Genomic DNA, 17,137 nt, shown 5'->3' on the forward strand with positions numbered 1-17,137 from the left:
TCTCAGTGCCTGTGGGGGATGGGACCCAGGCGTCCGGGACGGCAGCACAGGGCATTCACCCCTAGGGGGCACCGCAGCTCTCAGTGCCTGTGGGGGATGGGACCCAGGCATGCGGGACAGGAGTGTTCTCACCTAGGGGGCATCTTCAGCGCTCTCAGCCCCCACAAGGGGTGACATGGGATAGCAAGAGCCTGTTGCAAAGAACTGTGGGTATCTGGCGAGAGCAGGACCGCCATGCAAGGGATCATGGGTAGTTGGGTACCACAGGACTCTGGTGCAAAGGACTGTGGGTAACTTGGCACAGCAGACTCCTGATACAAAGGATTGTGAGTGATTTGGCTTTGGGGGGGAGGGAATACAAATATGGGGCTGAGACTTTGGGTGGGGGGCAGGTTGGGGGATGGGACCCAGGCATCCAAGAAGCAGCACAGTCACCTCAACCCTGGGGGAGCTGTTCAGCTCCCAGATCTGGGGGTGGAGAAACTGGGAGGGGGGAAGGGACCCAGGCGTCCGGGATGGCAGAGTGCTCCCCCTTAGGGGGCACCGCAGCTGGGGAGAGATGGGGACGAGAGACTCCATGGAATCTCACTTTAATTCAACCTTTTTCCCTTCCTTCCCCAGCTACCCGCCGGCTCTCCACGTAAGTTCCTCCGGGTCCTCAGGCCTCTCCGTGCGGTCGGGAGCCATTTGTCCCTGGGAGAGCAAATCTGTTCCAACAGGTCCCTCGATCCCATGGGGATAGAACCCAGGAGTCCTGGCTCCCAACCTGCCCCCCTCCCCCGTACCGGTAGGGCAAAATTCTCTGATTCCCACCAATTCTCTCCTCCTGCACCTCGCAGCCCCCTTGTGGTCAAATTGGGAATTGCAGTCACCACCCCCTAGGCCCAGCTAATCCCAGCAGTGCCCCCCCAATCCCCTCACCAGGCCGAGCCCCATATTGACCCCCCCCCACTCCCACAATTCCCTTCCAGGTCCTACTGGAAGAGCCGGGAGCTGCGCCGGTCGCGGATAGCGAGACGGTATGTAAGGGGGCGGGGTCTGGTCTCCATGGCCCCACCCCCCAGGGGACTGGCTCTAGGGTCACCCCCTCCCCCCAGCCTGGCTCGCTCACACCCTCTAGGGGCGATGCCGGTACATAGCGGGTCGCACAGCCTGGATGGGGGCTGGGCATTGAGCTCAAGTGATAGGGGCTCCGGTCCGTGGATCCAGGTGGCCGGGGGGGTCAATCTATGGCGGGAACGTGGCCCACAGAAAATAAAAGGGGGGATTTCTGTGGCTGGGACACTGTGAATGATAAGGGGGGGCTGGGGCCCATGTGGGGCATTAGATGGCTACATACCCCCAGGGGCTGATCTCAGTGGGGAACACCGGGGGAGCAGGGATCGTTTGGAAGGGCAAAACCAGGGTGGATCTCAGGGGAAGATGGGGGGCAGGGAGACCAGGCTGGGGCAGAAGAGGGGTGAAATCGTGCACAGGACAGGAGGGAGGTTGGGGGGGAACCTGGGGGGAGGGAAAGGAAAAGAGAACGAAGGAGGGAACTGGAGTGTGACCGAAGGGAGCGAGCAAAGGGAATGGGGCGAAGACCGGAGAAATCGATGGAGGAAAGGGAATAAAGAGAGAGAAAAAGGAGGAGAGGAGGAAAAGGGGGAGGGAGGAAAGAGAGAGAATGAAGGAGATGGAGGAGGACAAAGAGGACGATCGGCTAGGAAAGGAGGAGAAAAGAGAAAGTGATGACCCAGAATCCTTTGCAGCAGTGTGGGGCATTAGGGGTTGTATGGGCTGACCTGTCCCCTGCCCCCATAGAGGATAGGGGCCCCCAGCAGCCTCCCGCCCCACCACTGACCCTCCCTTCTGCCTTCGCAGGTCGACCGACATCTCTGGGGTCAATATATGTGAGTAACGACTGCCCACCCCCACTGGGGACAGCCCCCCACCTCCGGCCTGGTGCCAGGACCTCAGGTGCCCATCCCAGCACCGCTGGCCTCCCCTTTAAGAGAGGGATTTCTTACTGCCGCACCCTGGCTTCAGTGGGTTACCATGTTACCACCTAGTGGTGAAATGTGAGAACTGCACCCGGAGGGGGGAACATGGTGTCACATCCATGGGGAGACCCCAGGGTAAGGTGGGGGCCAAGTCAGCTGGGCCAAGGGACCGATACGGAGAGGGGGGAGAGACAGGGCCAAGGGGCCAAGCCGTGGGGCAGAGATGGGGCCAAGGGGCCGATATGGGGGTGGGCAGGGGGGAGATCACTCTGACCCCTCCCGTGGTTAGGTCTCCAGCAGACGACCAAGGGGGGCTGGCCCCAGGCAGCGTCCCAGGACTGGGGGCTGCTCCCCAAGCTCCCCGCAGAGGGGCCCAGGCCTGGGCGAGCGGCCGGGGGGGCAGCACCCCCTAAGGGCCAGAATAAGGAAGACGACGCAGACTCCGGGGCTGAGTTTGAATTCCCGGTAAGTCCCCCTGGCCCACCCCCTGGAACCCCTCTCCCCAGCCCCCCACTCCCTGTCCCATGGCACCCCTTGCCCAGCCCCTCACTCTCCAGCACCCCTCTCCTCAGCCCTGCTCTCTGTCCCACAGCACCCCCTGACCCATGGCAAACCCCTGCTCAGTGCCCCACACCCAACCTGCTCCCCACCACACAGCACCCCCTGCCCAGGCCCCACCCCACAGCAATCCCTGCCCTGCCCCATGGCGTCCCCTGACCAGCCCCCAACGCCTACCTCTCTCCCTGCCCCACGATGCCCCCTAACCAGTCCCCACCCCCACTCCACAGCACTCCCTGCTCAGCCTCCCACCCTGTCCCGCTCCCTGTCCCACAGCACCCTCTGCCCAGTGCGCTACCCCGCTCCCTGCCCCACAGCACCCTCTGCCCCACTCCCTACCCATGGTGCCCCCTGCCCAGCCCCCCAGCCCTGCCTCAACCCCACCCCACAGCGCCTCCTGGCTGCTATGACAGATCCATCTTTTCTGCACCCTTCCAGGACATCGATCCAACGTACGCGCAAGTCACGTTCTCCTGCTCCACCTTCCGCCAGGGCCAGGGGCTGTCGGACACCCGTGACCTGTGACCACGGCACCCCCCAGCCCCAACCTCTGCCACTGGGGGTCGCTCTCCAGCAACCTTCCTTCTGCACCCCCACCGGCCGCAAGGGGCCTAGGGGTTACAGCGGCTGGGAGCCAGGACTCCTGGGTTCTATCCCCGACTTGGAGAGTGGAGTCTAGTGGTTAAAGCGTGGCGGGGGAGGGGCCAGGACTCCTGGGTTCTATTCCTAGCTCGGGGAATGGGGTCTAGAGGTTGGGTGGGAGAACGTCTGAACTGTTGGGGTCTCTTCATCCACCAAAGGGCACAAATTGGGTTGTTAGCCCCCCACACACACACCTTTCCTGGGGGAGCAAGGGGCTGGTCACACCCCCGGGGCCCCTTGTAACTGAGGAAGGAGCCCGGCGATGCAACGATGGTCCGGCAGCAGACTAACCGGTACCGGCTACACCGCCAGCTGCCCCTCGGAGCCGGCCTGTGGGGGCCACCAATAAAAGTGTCTTCACAGTTTGATCTGGTTCCTTCTGCGGCTCAATGAAGGATGTGGGGCGCAGCGCGTGGGGCACACCCAGCCTGTCCCGGCCCCGGGGGATAGAGCCACCTGCTTCCACTCCAGAGAGCAGGGGGGTGGGGGCTGGGAGCCAGGACGCCTGGGTTTGTATCCCTAGATCTGGGAGGGGAGTGGGGTCTAGTGGTTAGAGAGGCAGGGGGTGTGAGGTCTGGGAGCCAGGATGCCTGGGTTTGTATCCCTAGATCTGGGAGGGGAGTGGGGTCTAGTGGTTAAAGGTGGGGTCTGGGAGCCAGGACTCTCATGTTCCATCCCCAGCTGTGCCTCAGTTTCTCCCCCTACAGCACAAGGGGGAGCTGTGGGGTCTAACACATCACTGGTACCCGTGGCCCCTCTTCCTGCTCTGGTACCCACCTCTCTCCCCGCCCTGCCCTGGCGGACCTTGGAGTTTGCCTCCCCCCCTTCCCCTCCCCCGGGCTGTGTGTCACCCTCCCCACTCCCCGCCTCTGAGCTGTGGAGTCCAGAGTCCAGGCTGGCTGGCAGCGGACGGACCAAGGGACGGGGGAGCCTAACGCCGGACAGACACCCTGACCCCCAGACAAGGACCCCCACAACCACGCTAACACCATGGACTATGTCAGTGCCCTGGCCCCTGCCTCCCTGCTGCAGTGAGTGGGCTCAGACCCCCCAAACTGGGGTCCAAGGGGGGGCCTCAGGCTGGGTTGCAGGACTGGGGATGTCACCACCCCCATGGAGGGCCCCTGCCCCACGACATAGGGTGTCCATTCCCCCTACCCCTAGGAATGGGCCATTCCACCCTGACGCCCCCACTTCAGTGACTTGGTGTGTCCCCTCCTGACCCCTCTGTGACGAAGTGGGACTGTTCTTAATGTTTCCTCTGAATACTGTGTGGGTGCCTCAGTTTCCCCTATGCATTTCTTAAGGCTCTAGGTGGAGGGGAAAGACCAGTGTGCAAAAATCACTGACACTCTGTCTCCCTGGCAACAAATGGCCATGGCCCCTTCCCCCCTGCAAGGAAATAGCTAAAGGTGAACAAAGGGATCAGGTGACCTCCTGGCCCAGGAAAGAGACAAAGCCGGGAGAAGGAGGGGCTGGAGGGGGATTTCAGTTGGAGCTACCTGGGGGCTAGGAGTGAGGGCAGACGTGGGTGTCTGGCTCTCTGAACCCCAGAATGGACCCAGCCGAGGGGTCCCGTTCGCCGCTGTACCTACAAGCTCTGTTTTAGACCGTGTTCCTGTCATCTAATAAACCTCTGTGTTACTGGCTGGCTGAGAGTCACGTCTGACTGCGAAGTGGGGGTGCAGAACCCTTTGGCTTCCCCAGGACCCCAGCGGGGCGGACTCGCTGTGGGAAGCGCACGGAGGGGCATCTGCTGAATGCTCCCAGGAGAGACCCAGGAGGTGAAGCCGTGTGAGCTTCTTGCCCTGACGATGGTCTGCTCCGAGGGAGAGGAGGCTCCCCAAAGTCCTGCCTGGCTTTGTGGGGAGCAGTTCCAGAGCATCGCCCGGGGACTCCATGACACCCTCCTCCACAGAAGAAGCCCCCCGCAGCAAGGGAATAGTTTCTCCTCCCTCCCTGGGGGTGGGCTCTCCCCTCCTGCCCCCCCTCAAGGAGAATGGTTTCTACCACCCCAAGAGGTACCCTGTGTCCCCCAGGGCTGGTACCCCCCTAACAGGACATTGGACCCCCTCAGCCCCTCCATATCCCACCAATAGGACAATGGGCCCCCTAACCCCATGTTGCCCCCGTTCCCCCACATGTTGCCTCCCTCCCTGTCCCCCCCCAAACCATGACAATGGTCTGCCCCACCCCAAGCGCCCCCCACTCACCCCCCCAGGTCGGTGTCCAGCGCTGGCTCGGAGCTGACTCGTCGGGTCTGGGCCCCCCGTGCTCCCCCCCAGCGCCCCTTCCGCGTCTGCAGCCACCAGCGCGGGGGCCGCACGGGGCTGATGGCCGGGACCCTGCAGGAGCTGCTGGCCAAGGTGAGCCCCCGCCATACCCCGTGCTCCCCCTACTACCCCCGACTCCATCCCTCACTCCCTCCACTACCCCGCCTCCTCCACCCTGCTACCCCCGACACCCCCACCGATACCCCCTGCTCCCTCCAGCCCCTCTAACTACCCCACACTGCTACCCCTGACCCCCTCGCTTCCCCCAGAACCTCATCACTCCCCCTGGTACCCAATGCCCCCAGACCCCACCCCACCAAACTGCTTGTTACCCCCTGACTCCCCCCCCAATACCCCCTGACCCCCACTCACTCGCCCTCGGACCCTCCATGCTCCCCCCACTCCACCGGACCCTCCTGTTGCTCCCACCCCACTCCCCTGGCCCCTCCATGACACCCCCAGCCCCACCCTGCTGCACCCCCCCAGACCTGCACCATTGCCCACCCCCACCAGCGAGCCTACTGCCCCCCTCACTCCCCATCAGCCTGCAGGACCTGCCAAGCTGAGCCGCCCTCACCTCCCGCACACAGACTCCTGACTGCACCCGTACCCCTTTCCTGCTCCCCCGTCCATCAGCTGCTCCCCTGTCCCCTACACCCCTCATTGCTTCCCTGCCCCCCAGCTCCACCGCCTCACGCTCTGCCCCCTGCACTCGGGGTGCTCCCCCCGCACCACTCTGCCCCCCACAGGCGATGGAGGCGCTGCTGGTGGCGGGGCTGGCAAGGCTGGTGCTGGAGGAGGACGGGACGGCGGTGGAGAGCGAGGCCTTTTTCCAGATGCTGCCCCCCGACACGGCCCTGATTCTGCTGGGCCCTGGGCAGAGCTGGAGCCCCCCGCGGGTGAGTGAGCCCAGCCCCACCCTCCGTCCCCCCCCATCCCCCATACAGCCCCTGCAGGGGAGACCCCACAAACACACCCCAGCCCCCCACAACCCCTGCAATGGAGACCCCCGTACACCCCCCAGGAGCCCCCACACACACCCTGGCCCCCCACCACCCCCCACAGGGGAGATACTCAATACACCGGTTGTCACGGAGACACAGGGACAATGCTCTGGAGCTGCTCCCCACGGAGCCAGGCAGGACTTGGGGGGAGCCTCCTCTCTCGGAGCAGACTGCCTCCAGGGTCAGACGCTCACACGGCTTCACCTTCCTGGGTCTGACCCCGGAGCATCCAGCATCCCCTGCCCCACCGTGCGCTTCCCGCAGCGAGTCCGCCCGGGCGGGGTCCTGGGGGGGCCAGAGGGCCCTGCCCCCCGACTCCGCAGTCAGACGCGACTCTCAGCCAACCGGTAAAACAGAAGATTTATTAGATGACAGGAACAAGGTCTACAACAGAGCTTGTAGGTACAGAGAACAGGACCCCTCAGTCAGGTCCATCTTGGGGGGTAGGGAGCCCAGACCCCAGTTCTGGACCTCCCTCGGTTTCTCCAGCCAGCTCCAAACTGGGTCACTTCCAGCTGCCTGGCCCCTGCCCTGCCCGTTGCTCCTCCTCCGGTCTTTATCTCACTTCCTGGGTCAGAGTCACCTGGTCCCATCCCCCTCCTGGGTCTCAGGTTAGGGGCGGCCATAGCATCCCTGCAGGCAGCTGGAGCAACCCCGCAAAAGTCACACACCCCTATTCCCACCACCTAGACATTGGTGCAATGCACAGGGAAACTGAGGCACACACAGCATTCATGCCAAACAGTAAGACTCACATATAACATAACAAGGGAAAATCCCCACTTCGTCACATCTCGCCCCCCTTCGAGACCGAACTGAGTGGGGTCAGTTTAGCCAGTGACCTGGGGAAGTTCAGGCCCCCCTCTCTGGGACAAAGCATCGGCCATAACATTTGCAATCCCCTTAACGTGGACTACCTCCCTCTCGTAATCCTGGGAGACAGACTCCACTTCAGGAGCTTGGCGTTGGCCCCTCTCATCGGGTGCAGCCACGGCAGGGTGTGTGGTCCAGGTACACCGTGAAGCGCCACCCAAATAGATCCGGCTGCAGCCTATTAAGAGTCCACTCCATGGCCAGGCATTCCTTCTCTACGGCCGCAGAGCCCTGCTCCCGGGGCAGCAGCTTCCTCCTCAGGTATATGACGGGGTGTTTCTCTCCCTTTGCATTGGCCTGCGCCGGCTCCGCACCCAGTCCTGTGTCTGGGGCATCAGTGAACACCATAAAGGGCTTGTCAAAGTCTGGGTTTCCCAACACCGGGCCCTTGACCAGATCCTTGGGTCTGGCTTCCATCCCCTCTCCAACTAGCTGTCTGGAGGTGCTGCCTCTGGACAAGGCAGCCCTGGCTGGCAGCTGTCCCACCCGGCTGTGGTTCCCCACACTCAGCTGGGGTCTCCGATCCCCCTGGGCTCAGCGCTGCCCCTGCTCGGCCAGTGAGGGCAGGCAGAGAGCCCGCGGCTTTGCTCACCGCATCAGAGCCAGCGTGAGCCACCTCCCCGTGTGCAGGGGGGCGACGATGTAGAACCAATGTGAATGAAATTGTTTTTAGTTATTCACTGTACCATTGTAACTTCTGTTCACCATTTCATTACACTTGCCATTTTGCCCACATCGTAACTTTCATTACACTTGCCATTTTGCCCACATTGTAACTTCTGTGCCATATTGTAATTCAAACCCCATTTTAAAACGCTTACTCCATTTTGTAAGGGCTTGCTGCAACCTTCATTTTTGCAAACCCTGCTGTAATTTTACTAGTCTAGTTGAGCTGTGTGAATGAGGGATGTATGGGTGATAGAATCAACCTCCAGCCCCAGCCCCTCCTGATGAGATAAAGTTCAAATACCAACGGCTGAAGAACTAGACAACAGCCCTAACTCAAGCAAGAAGCAGCCACCCTAAAAAGAAAAAACAACAGAAGGAAGATCAAAGCCAGGTCCCAGGCTGACCGTCAGGCCTGCAATTGACGGGTGATCAAGCACCAAACCCAGAGGCGGTGACACAGCGAGACCTAGAGACTTTGAATCCAAACTAAACCCCTATAAAAAAGGAAGGGTGGGATGAGAGATGTTGGGTAACGTTCTGCTATCAACATCAAGGAGCATCAGTGCGCGCCGGACAGAGACCCAGCTCCTCATTGCAATCAGCTTTCCTGGCCAGTTACCACCACGAGCTACGATCCCAAGCTGAGAACTCAAACTACAATCAGGACTGGTAACTATCCAGCAGCTGCAGAACATTTTTGTGTGTGTGTGTGTGTGTGTGTGTGTGTGTGTGTGTATAAAAGCATTGAGGTATTTGCTAATAGTCACATATTAATAATAAATGTGGCATCTTTGTCTTGACCCCTAAAACGATCCTGTATAAATTTGTGGGACAACATTTTGGTGGAGAATGCGAAAGGGGGAGCAGGCATAGAATCCACAGTTATTATAAAACTGGTGTGCACACCGCCAGCCTTAGCAAGCCTGGCACTAGAGGAAAAAGAGTATAAACTTTCAGTTAATTAACCAAACTCTGAAGGATATAGGAGTTTAGGTTTCAATTGTGTTGTAGAGGTACATACACCCTCAGCCGTAGGAAGACTGAGCTAAAGAGGAGAACTTAGTGTTTCTCACTCTGATCTGGGGAAGGATTTGTATAATTGGTGTATGAACCCTCGGTGGTAACAGGCCGAGTAATACAGAGGGAGACTTAGTATCTCTCCCTCTGGCCCAGACAGGGTTAAGTTGTTCCTTCAGGAGTTAAAAAGGGAAAATTGCTATTTGTAAGTCACTCCTTTAGGAATTGGAGGTCAGAGTGTTCTGATATTTATCAGCTCGGTTTCCTGTGTTGTACTTGGCTATGGCACACTTGTTAGGGAAAATGTTTAGGAAGACACAGTGTAAAGACATCTTTAGAGAAAAACAGGGAACACTGTCTCTTGTCCAAGAGCCCACACCCTTTACACAAGTACTACAGAGGTCTGGACACAGCCCGTGGACGGAAGGGGGACTGGGAGATGTGTGTACTATTTCAGATTTGGAGGATAGGCTGGCAAGGTATATAATCCTGTACAAACCTACTCCAGCTAAAAGGGATTCAGCAGCAATCTGGCTTTTGTGGGACGCATGCAGGGATTTATACTCCCGCTTGGCATCCTGCCAGGAGGAGAATGCCTCCCTGCATGAAAAACTCACTCATATGGAAAAAGAGGCAGACAGCTGGAAAGAGGTAGCGACAGGGGTGCAAAGCCAGTTAGACCCTCTCCGGGAGGCAATCAGGGAGAGCAAACAAAGAGAAAAGAAGTTAGAAGAACAGGTCGGGGAAAAGGAAAAAATAGAAAAAGAGAATCAAGTATTGCAAGGCATGGTCAAGAGGTTAACCATAGAACAAAGTAAAGCTCTCCCCGCTAATCACAGCCCATGCGAGTCCCTTATCCAGCACCTTAAACAAAGGCTGGGATTCGCAAACCGCCAGATAGCAGCGGTAACGGGAGGAGAGTTTTCAGAGTAGCAGCCGTGTTAGTCTGTATCTGCAAAAAGAACAGGAGTACTTGTGGCACCTTAGAGACTAACAAATGTATTAGAGCATAAGCTTTCGTGGACTACAGCCCACTTCTTCGGATGCAGGAGAGTGGGACTTTGATCCCCAGAGTGACGTCCCTGACTGGGAAGATGCCCCGAGGGAATCTAGCGAGGTGTGGGAAAGAGAGATACGGAGCAGCAATCCTGAGCCCCAGGGGCCAGTTGCATCCATTAACAGAATTACTGTAACAAGAACAGACACAGCTGCAGGGACTAGCACAGCTACTACAACCGTCCCCGTATCAGCAGCTGATCTCCAAGCAATGGCAAAAATACTTGGACCCCTTAACCGGGGAAATTTCTCAAAATGGACTGTGCGTGTGCTGCAATTGGCAGGCAGAGAAGATTTAACAGTCCCTGAGCTTAAACGCCTCATGACCACCAGTGCAGCACCCGAATTACAGGGAGTCATTGATCGGGTGATAAGAGAAAACAGGGAGAACAATACCTTCCTACCCCTGTTTGCAAGCCTAGGGGAACAAATGGGTCGCGGACATCTAATGATACAGGCGGCCAGCATGATGCAGGAACCTAATGAAGACCCCGAAGGGTACCTATCCCGCTGGGGACTAATGCAGGTCATGGCAGGCATCACCCGCCCTGAAGATGCCCAAGGAGCCCCTGCAAATAACCCTGACACTGTAGCATATGGCACAGACGCCCTGAGGGACTGTGCTGCGACTCTTCTCCCTTACTATGCTAATAAGCTCAGTGTCTGGGCACCTAGCCAGCCCGCGAGCATGACTGAGCTCCGGGATCTGATCAAACAGATCACCACTCATTCTGGCCCCGCACTCCAAATAAAAAAAGAAAGGGCTCCCTTTGTGGCCGCACTTGAGCAAATAACTTACTCCGATGAGAGTGGTAATATGGGAATAGGGGGCTCCCGAGGTCGCTACCGCGGACGGGGAAATCATAAGCCACGGGGACATTATTCATGCTCAAACCCCCGCCCTCCTGAAAGAAATGATAATTTCCAAAGAGCTGAAGGTGAGGGAGAGAATACCTATGACTCCACGATCCGCCGATTGGCCTGGCGGGCAGTAACGCGACAGGGAGGTAATTGGGAGCACTGGGACAAAGCCCCAACTCGAGCTCTAGTCCAAGAAGCCCTACAAGCACAAGAGAATCAGGAGCATGTAACTAGCATAGCTACAAATGCCCCCCCGAGCAGCCGGGACTAGGGGGGCCTGCTGGACATGAGCACCCCACATAATACAGGAGCGCAGCAATGGGGGCTCATCGGTAAAATGTTCTGGGACTCGGGAGGGAGACCGCACATTTATGTCCAGCAGGAGAATCGCACTCCTGCAGTAGCTTTGATTGATACTGGGGCTGCTGTCTCTTTAATTAAAACCGCTCCACAGGCAGGGGAGAGAGTAAAGCAAGTCACTCTAAAATCTTTTCAGGGAAAGCCAAGCACAGGCTGGGAACGGGCACAGGTCCCATTCTCTAGGGTTACCATATCTCATAAATAAAAAAAGAGGACCCTCCACGGGCCATGGCCCCGCCCATTTCCCCACCCCTAGCCCCGCCCCAACTCCGCCCCTTCCCCCACCCTAACTCCGCCCCCTCCTCCCTCCCACTCCCAGCCAGGGGGAAAGGGCTGCCCCAGTGCTACCAGCATCATGGTTTCCCGGGCAGCCCCCAGACCCTGCGCCCCCAGCCGGCGCTTCCCCAGCGCAGCTGGTGCCCGGGAGGGGAAGCGCCCAGCCGGGGGCGCAGGGTCTGGAGGCTGCCCAGCAAACCGTGAAGCCGGTAGCGCTCGGGCTTTGGGCAGCCCCCATGCCTCCGGACCCTGTGCCCCCAGCCGGGCACTTCCCCTCCGGGGCTCCGGCGGCTCTGCGTAACTTACACTGTATAAGTTACACAGAGCCGAAGAGGAGCAGAGCCCCCGCAGCTGGAGGCGCTGCTCCTCTTAGGCTCTGTTTAAGAGCCGGGCTGCCCCAGCGCTACCGGCTTCGGGCAGCCCCCGTGCCTCCGGACCCTGCGCCGCCGGAGCCCGGGAGGGGAAGTGCCCGGCTGGGGGCGCAGGGTCCGGAGGCAAGGGGGCTGCCTGAAGCCGGTAGCTCTCGGGCAGCCCGGTTCTTAAACAGAGCCTCCAGCGGCTGGGGCTCTGTGTAACTGACACTGTGTCAGTTACACAGAGCCCCTGGGGCTGGAGGCTTTTCTCCTCTTTGGCTCTGTGTAACTGATACTGGGTCAGTTACACAGAGCCCCGGGGGCTGGAGGCTCCAGCCGCTGGAGGCTCTGTTTAAGAGCTGGGCTGCCCAAGCGCTACCGGCTTCGGGCAGCCCCGTGCCTCCAGACCCTGCGCCCCCAGCCGGGCACTTCCCCTCCCGGGCTCCGGCGGCGCAGGGTCCGGAGGCACGGGACTGCCCGAAGCCTGTAGCGCTCGGGCAGCCCGGCTCTTAAATAGAGACCGGGGACTGGAGCCTCCAGCCGCTGGGGCTGTGTGTAACTGACACAGTGTCAGTTACACAGAGCCGGGCTGCCCGAGAGCTACCGGCTTCGGGCAGCCCCGTGGCTGGAGACCCTGCGCCGCCGGAGCCCGGGAGGGGAAGTGCCCGGCTGGGGGCGCAGGGTCTCCAGGCACGGGGCTGCCCGAAGCCGGTAGCGCTCGGGCAGCCCGGCTCTTAAACAGAGCCTCCAGCGGCTGGGGCTCTGTGTAACTGACACTGTGTCAGTTACACACAGCCCCGGCAGCTGGAGGCTCCAGTCCCGGCGGCTCTATTTAAGAGCCGGGCTGCCCGAGCGCTACGGGCTTCGGGCAGCCCCGTGCCTCCAGACCCTGCGCCCCCAGCCGGGCACTTCCCCTCCCGGGCTCCGGCGGCGCAGGGTCTCCAGGCACGGGGCTGCCCGAAGCCGGTAGCGTTCAGGCAGCTGGGCTCTTAAACAGAGCCGCCATTTTCCCGGACATGTTCCGCTTTTTGGCAATTCCCCCCGGACGGGGGTTTGACTGCCGAAAAGCCGGACATGTCCGGGAAAAAGAGGACGTATGGTAACCCTACATTCTCAATACAAGGGTTTAAAACAAAAGGGAATTTAATCCAGACCCCTGACATGACTGACGAAATTATTTGAGGAGCAGATCGGCTGCATCAAAACAACATCATAATCGATTTACCTGGAGGCACATTATGGGAATTAGAAATCCCCTCCAACTGCTCTCACCAGGAAAAGCAGGACCTCATTGTAACCCTACACCTTCAATAAACTGGACCAGAAATAATTTAACTCTAAGTCGGCCAGAATGTGCACACTATAGCTCCCCCCTCTTTGAAGCATGGTTCAAATCCTTACAACCAGGACATCCCCTCCCTCGTCAGCGACGAGGGATAACAGATACCTTGTTAGGAGGTATAGGAGCAGGGTCCGGAATTCTAAAGTCGGTAGATCTAGAAGCACTGAAAAATAAGGCCAGTGTGGTAGAAACATTGCATCGTACTATTGCCCAGGGACAAGAGCACCAGATCGCTGAATTGGTGCAAACTGGGGTAGACACAATGAACTTGCAATGGCAGACTTGGAAACATGTTAATCAGGCGTTCTGGGCTCAAAATGCCACCATGAGGGACATAACGAACAAAACAGCATTAGCATTGTGGTGTTCTGAACAACAAATATTAGCTATTATGCTGACAGAAAGGGAAATGGACTGGGTACGAGCTAAAGATATGACAGTCTTAACTCCTCTGCTGACAAAACATAAAAATAACCTTTTCCTCCCTTATGTTTCTGGATGGTACAAGGCCCTGGAATCAAACGTGTACACATCAACCCTCATGGGGCACATCACTATACAAGTAATACGGGTCCAACCACACAAATATAAAGTTACTCTGTGGCCCTTCATAGCCCTCCCAGGTCTTCAGGGCAGACATCTTTGGGCTCCTCGATGGGTGGGAATGTATTTAAATGAACAAGGGGAAATCACAGACCATCGCTTGTGTTCCAGGTGGACTGCACAACAATGGGTATGTCCCACCTTACCACAATTAGAAGAGCCCTGCTCCTTACAACAGAAAAGCTTGGCAACTTGTTACTGGGATGAACTAAATAACGGTCCCACAAAAGTGTATTTCGATAGAAAAAGTTGTTCCTGTGCCATTGGATTAGAGAGGCTTGTATGGTAAGACAAATACATCTCAGAACCGCCTGTAAAACAGTGTATGTGTAATATCACTATGTTAAAAACTCCCACCCTAACCGATTACTGCCCAACTCACGAAGATAAAGGAACTAACACGCTGGATACCAGTAATATTCTAAACTTTAACTTCACTTTGGGAGTTGATTGGACAAATCTGTACAAACTAATACAGGAAAATAAACAAATTAGCCAACTGATTGAAGCCACACGGACCCAGGTTCAAACACGCAGTTTGGCTATTTTACATCAGGGATCTGAAATATTAAGAGTATCTGCACAAGCGGAGCAAATCATGACGCACCCTTGGTATGATATTTTAAAGGGCTGGTCCCCCTCCTGGTCTTCAACTTTAATAATTCTGTTACATCCAATTGTTGTTTTCTTTATTCTGATAAGCTTAACGTTAATCATAATGTGTGGGATGTGCTGCTGGATGAAAAGACTGTACTTTAAGCTAAAACCACAAGCTCACATTGCTTCCCAATATATAGCCTTAAAACAATTGCATAAAGTGTGACCCATTCAGTGCCCCTGGATTGAAGGGTCAAAAGGGGGACGATGTAGAACCAAAGTGAATGAAATTGTTTTTAGTTATTCACTGTACCATTGTAACGTCTGTTCACCATTTCATTACACTTGCCATTTTGCCCACATTGTAACTTTCATTACACTTGCCATTTTGCCTACATTGTAACTTCTGTGCCATATTGTAATTCAAACCCCATTTTAAAACTCTTACTCCATTTTGTAAGGGCTTGCTGCAACCTTCCTTTTTGCAAACCCTGCTGTAATTTTATTAGTCTAGTTGAGATGTGTGAATGAGGTATGCATGGGCCCATCCTGATGAGATAAAGTTGAAATACCAACGGCTGAAGAACTAGACAACAGCCCTAACTCAAGCAAGAAGCATCCACCCTAAAAAGAAAAAACAACAGAAGGAAGATCAAAGCCAGGTCCCAGGCTGACCCTCAGGCCTGCAATTGATGGGTGATCAAGCACCAAACCCAGAGGCGGCGTGACACAGCGAGACCTAGGGACTTTGAATCCAAACTAAACTCCTATAAAAAAAGGAAGGGTGAGATGAGAGACTTTGGGTAACATTCTGCTATCAACATCAAGGAGCATCGGTGCCCGACAGACCCAGCTCCTCCTCGCGCTCAGCTTTCCTGGCCAGATACCGCCACGAGCTACGATCCCAAGCTGCGAACTCAAACTACACACCAGCAGCTGCAGAACATTTGTGTGAGTGAGTGTGTGTGTGTGTGTGTGTGTGTGTGTGTGTGTGTGAGAGAGAGAGAGTGTGTGAGTGTATGTGAGTGTGTGTGTATAAGCATTGAGGTATTTGCTAATAGTTACAGATTAATAATAAATGTGGCATCTTTGCCTTGACCCCTAAAAAGATCTTGTATAAGTTTGTGGAACAACAACGAGCCCAGGGCTCTGGTGACAGACAGGCAGGTATCCTGAGCCCAGCAGCCCCTCCCCCCGCCAGCCAGGTCATTTGCATTTTCACTGACCGCTTAGTCTCAGCCAATTGGTTCCCTGGATTCAAACCCTCGGCCGTTACAGGAGCAGGGCCTGGACCCTGCCCCAAACAGACACAGTCATCCCCGAACAGGACCTCACAGCCGATAGCCTGGAGCAGGGGTCCCCAACGCGGTGCCCGCGGGCACCATGGCACCCGCCGGGGCATCTAAGTGCGCCCGCGTGCTGGCCGGCAGACGAGCATCCGCCGAAATGCCGCCCAAAATCGGTGGCATTTCGGCGACGACGCCTCTGGATGACGCTGCTTGTCGGCGGCATTTCGATGGATGCTCGTCCGCCGCCACGGTCCTCCGGGGCTCGTCAGACGAAAAAGGTTGGGGACCACTGCCCTTGGGGAAGGCTGCCGGGACAGAGTCCGGTGGGAGAAGGGATTCCTGTACCAGGAATGGGCTCCCCAAGGGGAAGCAGAACTGTGGGGGATCAGGAGGCAGCTGGTGGTGCCCCCGAAGTGTCGTTGCAGGCTATTGTACCTGGCCCACGATGTCCCTCTCTCAGGACACCAGGGGATCCCGCGACCCAGGCAGCAGCCGCTGCAGAACTTTGACTAGCCCAGAGTGTCATGGAGTCCCCAGGCGACGCTCTAGAGCTGCCCGGGGGGAGCTGGGGATGGTTGGGCCTTTGCTCCCCCCGTCCCCCAGCTCCCGCCAGAGGCTGGCCAGGGCATCCCACCCCCATGGTCAGAAACCTTCTCCCCATCACCAGCCTCCAGCGAGCCCAGCCTGGCTCGTCCCTTTGTTCTCCTGCCTCCCTTGGCCTCCATTGCTGGGCCCCTCCCAAGCCCCTCCCTGAATGGGAGCAGGTGTCATCAGACCCCGCTCGGCGGCGATTGGAGTGAACCAGCCCCCTCTGGTGGGACTGGCTCCCTGTCCCCTGGGCACCTCCCAAGCCCTTTCCTGCCCCTGTTCCAGCCGGGGTCCGACATCTCCCAGCACGGCGCCCAGAACCAGGGCCAAACTTCCAGCTGAGCTCTGGCCAGCCCCCAGGAGCCCAATGGGGTCACCTTCCCCCCCAGACCTGGCCATGCTGGGGCTCAGTGGGGCTTAATGGGGGACGGTTCCCATGAGCCACTCCAGGGTGTGGTGTGCAGGGGCATGGGGGATGGGGTGAAAGGGGCAGGGGGATGGGGTGCAGGGTACAGGGGCACCAATGGATAGGGTGCAAGGGGCAGGGGGACAGGGCACAGGGGGGCAGGCAGAGGGTGTGTGGCAGTGCAGGGGGAGGAGTGTCAGAGACCAGACCTGTCAGGACTGAGAGCCCCACTTTGAACTTTAGGGTACAAATGTAGGGGCCTGCGTGAAAAACTTTTAAGCTTAACTACCAGCTTAGCTCTGGTTCGGCTGCCACCATCAATGGATTCCCTCCCTGGGAAGCCTTGAAAAACCCTCACCAAATTCCTGGTGAAAACAAATCCAAAACC

General features: G+C 57.7%; 1 protein-coding gene and 1 long non-coding RNA gene across 2 annotated transcripts; both read left to right on the plus strand.

The window, feature by feature from the left end:
- Positions 1 to 625: 625 nt before the first annotated feature.
- Positions 626 to 2,284, plus strand: LOC128847144 (uncharacterized). Its single transcript, XR_008446849.1, has 4 exons — positions 626 to 640; positions 972 to 1,019; positions 1,864 to 1,892; positions 2,272 to 2,284. It is a non-coding gene; the product is annotated as an uncharacterized LOC128847144 (long non-coding RNA).
- Positions 2,285 to 4,150: 1,866 nt separating this feature from the next.
- Positions 4,151 to 14,969, plus strand: LOC128847143 (cell death activator CIDE-B-like). The gene is made up of 4 exons (XM_054046494.1): positions 4,151 to 4,213; positions 5,404 to 5,548; positions 6,205 to 6,354; positions 13,981 to 14,969. Exons 1-4 carry the CDS (start codon positions 4,173 to 4,175, stop codon positions 14,074 to 14,076), a joined length of 432 nt encoding a protein of 143 aa, XP_053902469.1. The 5' UTR covers positions 4,151 to 4,172; the 3' UTR covers positions 14,077 to 14,969.
- Positions 14,970 to 17,137: the final 2,168 nt, after the last annotated feature.

Source organism: Malaclemys terrapin, chromosome 12, assembly GCF_027887155.1.
Source record: "Malaclemys terrapin pileata isolate rMalTer1 chromosome 12, rMalTer1.hap1, whole genome shotgun sequence".
In the NCBI taxonomy this organism is placed as follows: domain Eukaryota; kingdom Metazoa; phylum Chordata; order Testudines; family Emydidae; genus Malaclemys; species Malaclemys terrapin.

What these genes read in the sequence shown, in the direction of transcription:
- LOC128847143 (XM_054046494.1), top strand. Translation starts at nt 4,173, where the DNA reads ATGGACTATGTCAGTGCCCTGGCCCCTGCCTCCCTGCTGCA. An exon ending in GCCCCTGCCTCCCTGCTGCA is followed by an intron (nt 4,214 to 5,403) that starts GTGAGTGGGCTC and finishes TCACCCCCCCAG; the next exon opens with GTCGGTGTCCAGCGCTGGCT. An exon ending in TGCAGGAGCTGCTGGCCAAG is followed by an intron (nt 5,549 to 6,204) that starts GTGAGCCCCCGC and finishes TGCCCCCCACAG; the next exon opens with GCGATGGAGGCGCTGCTGGT.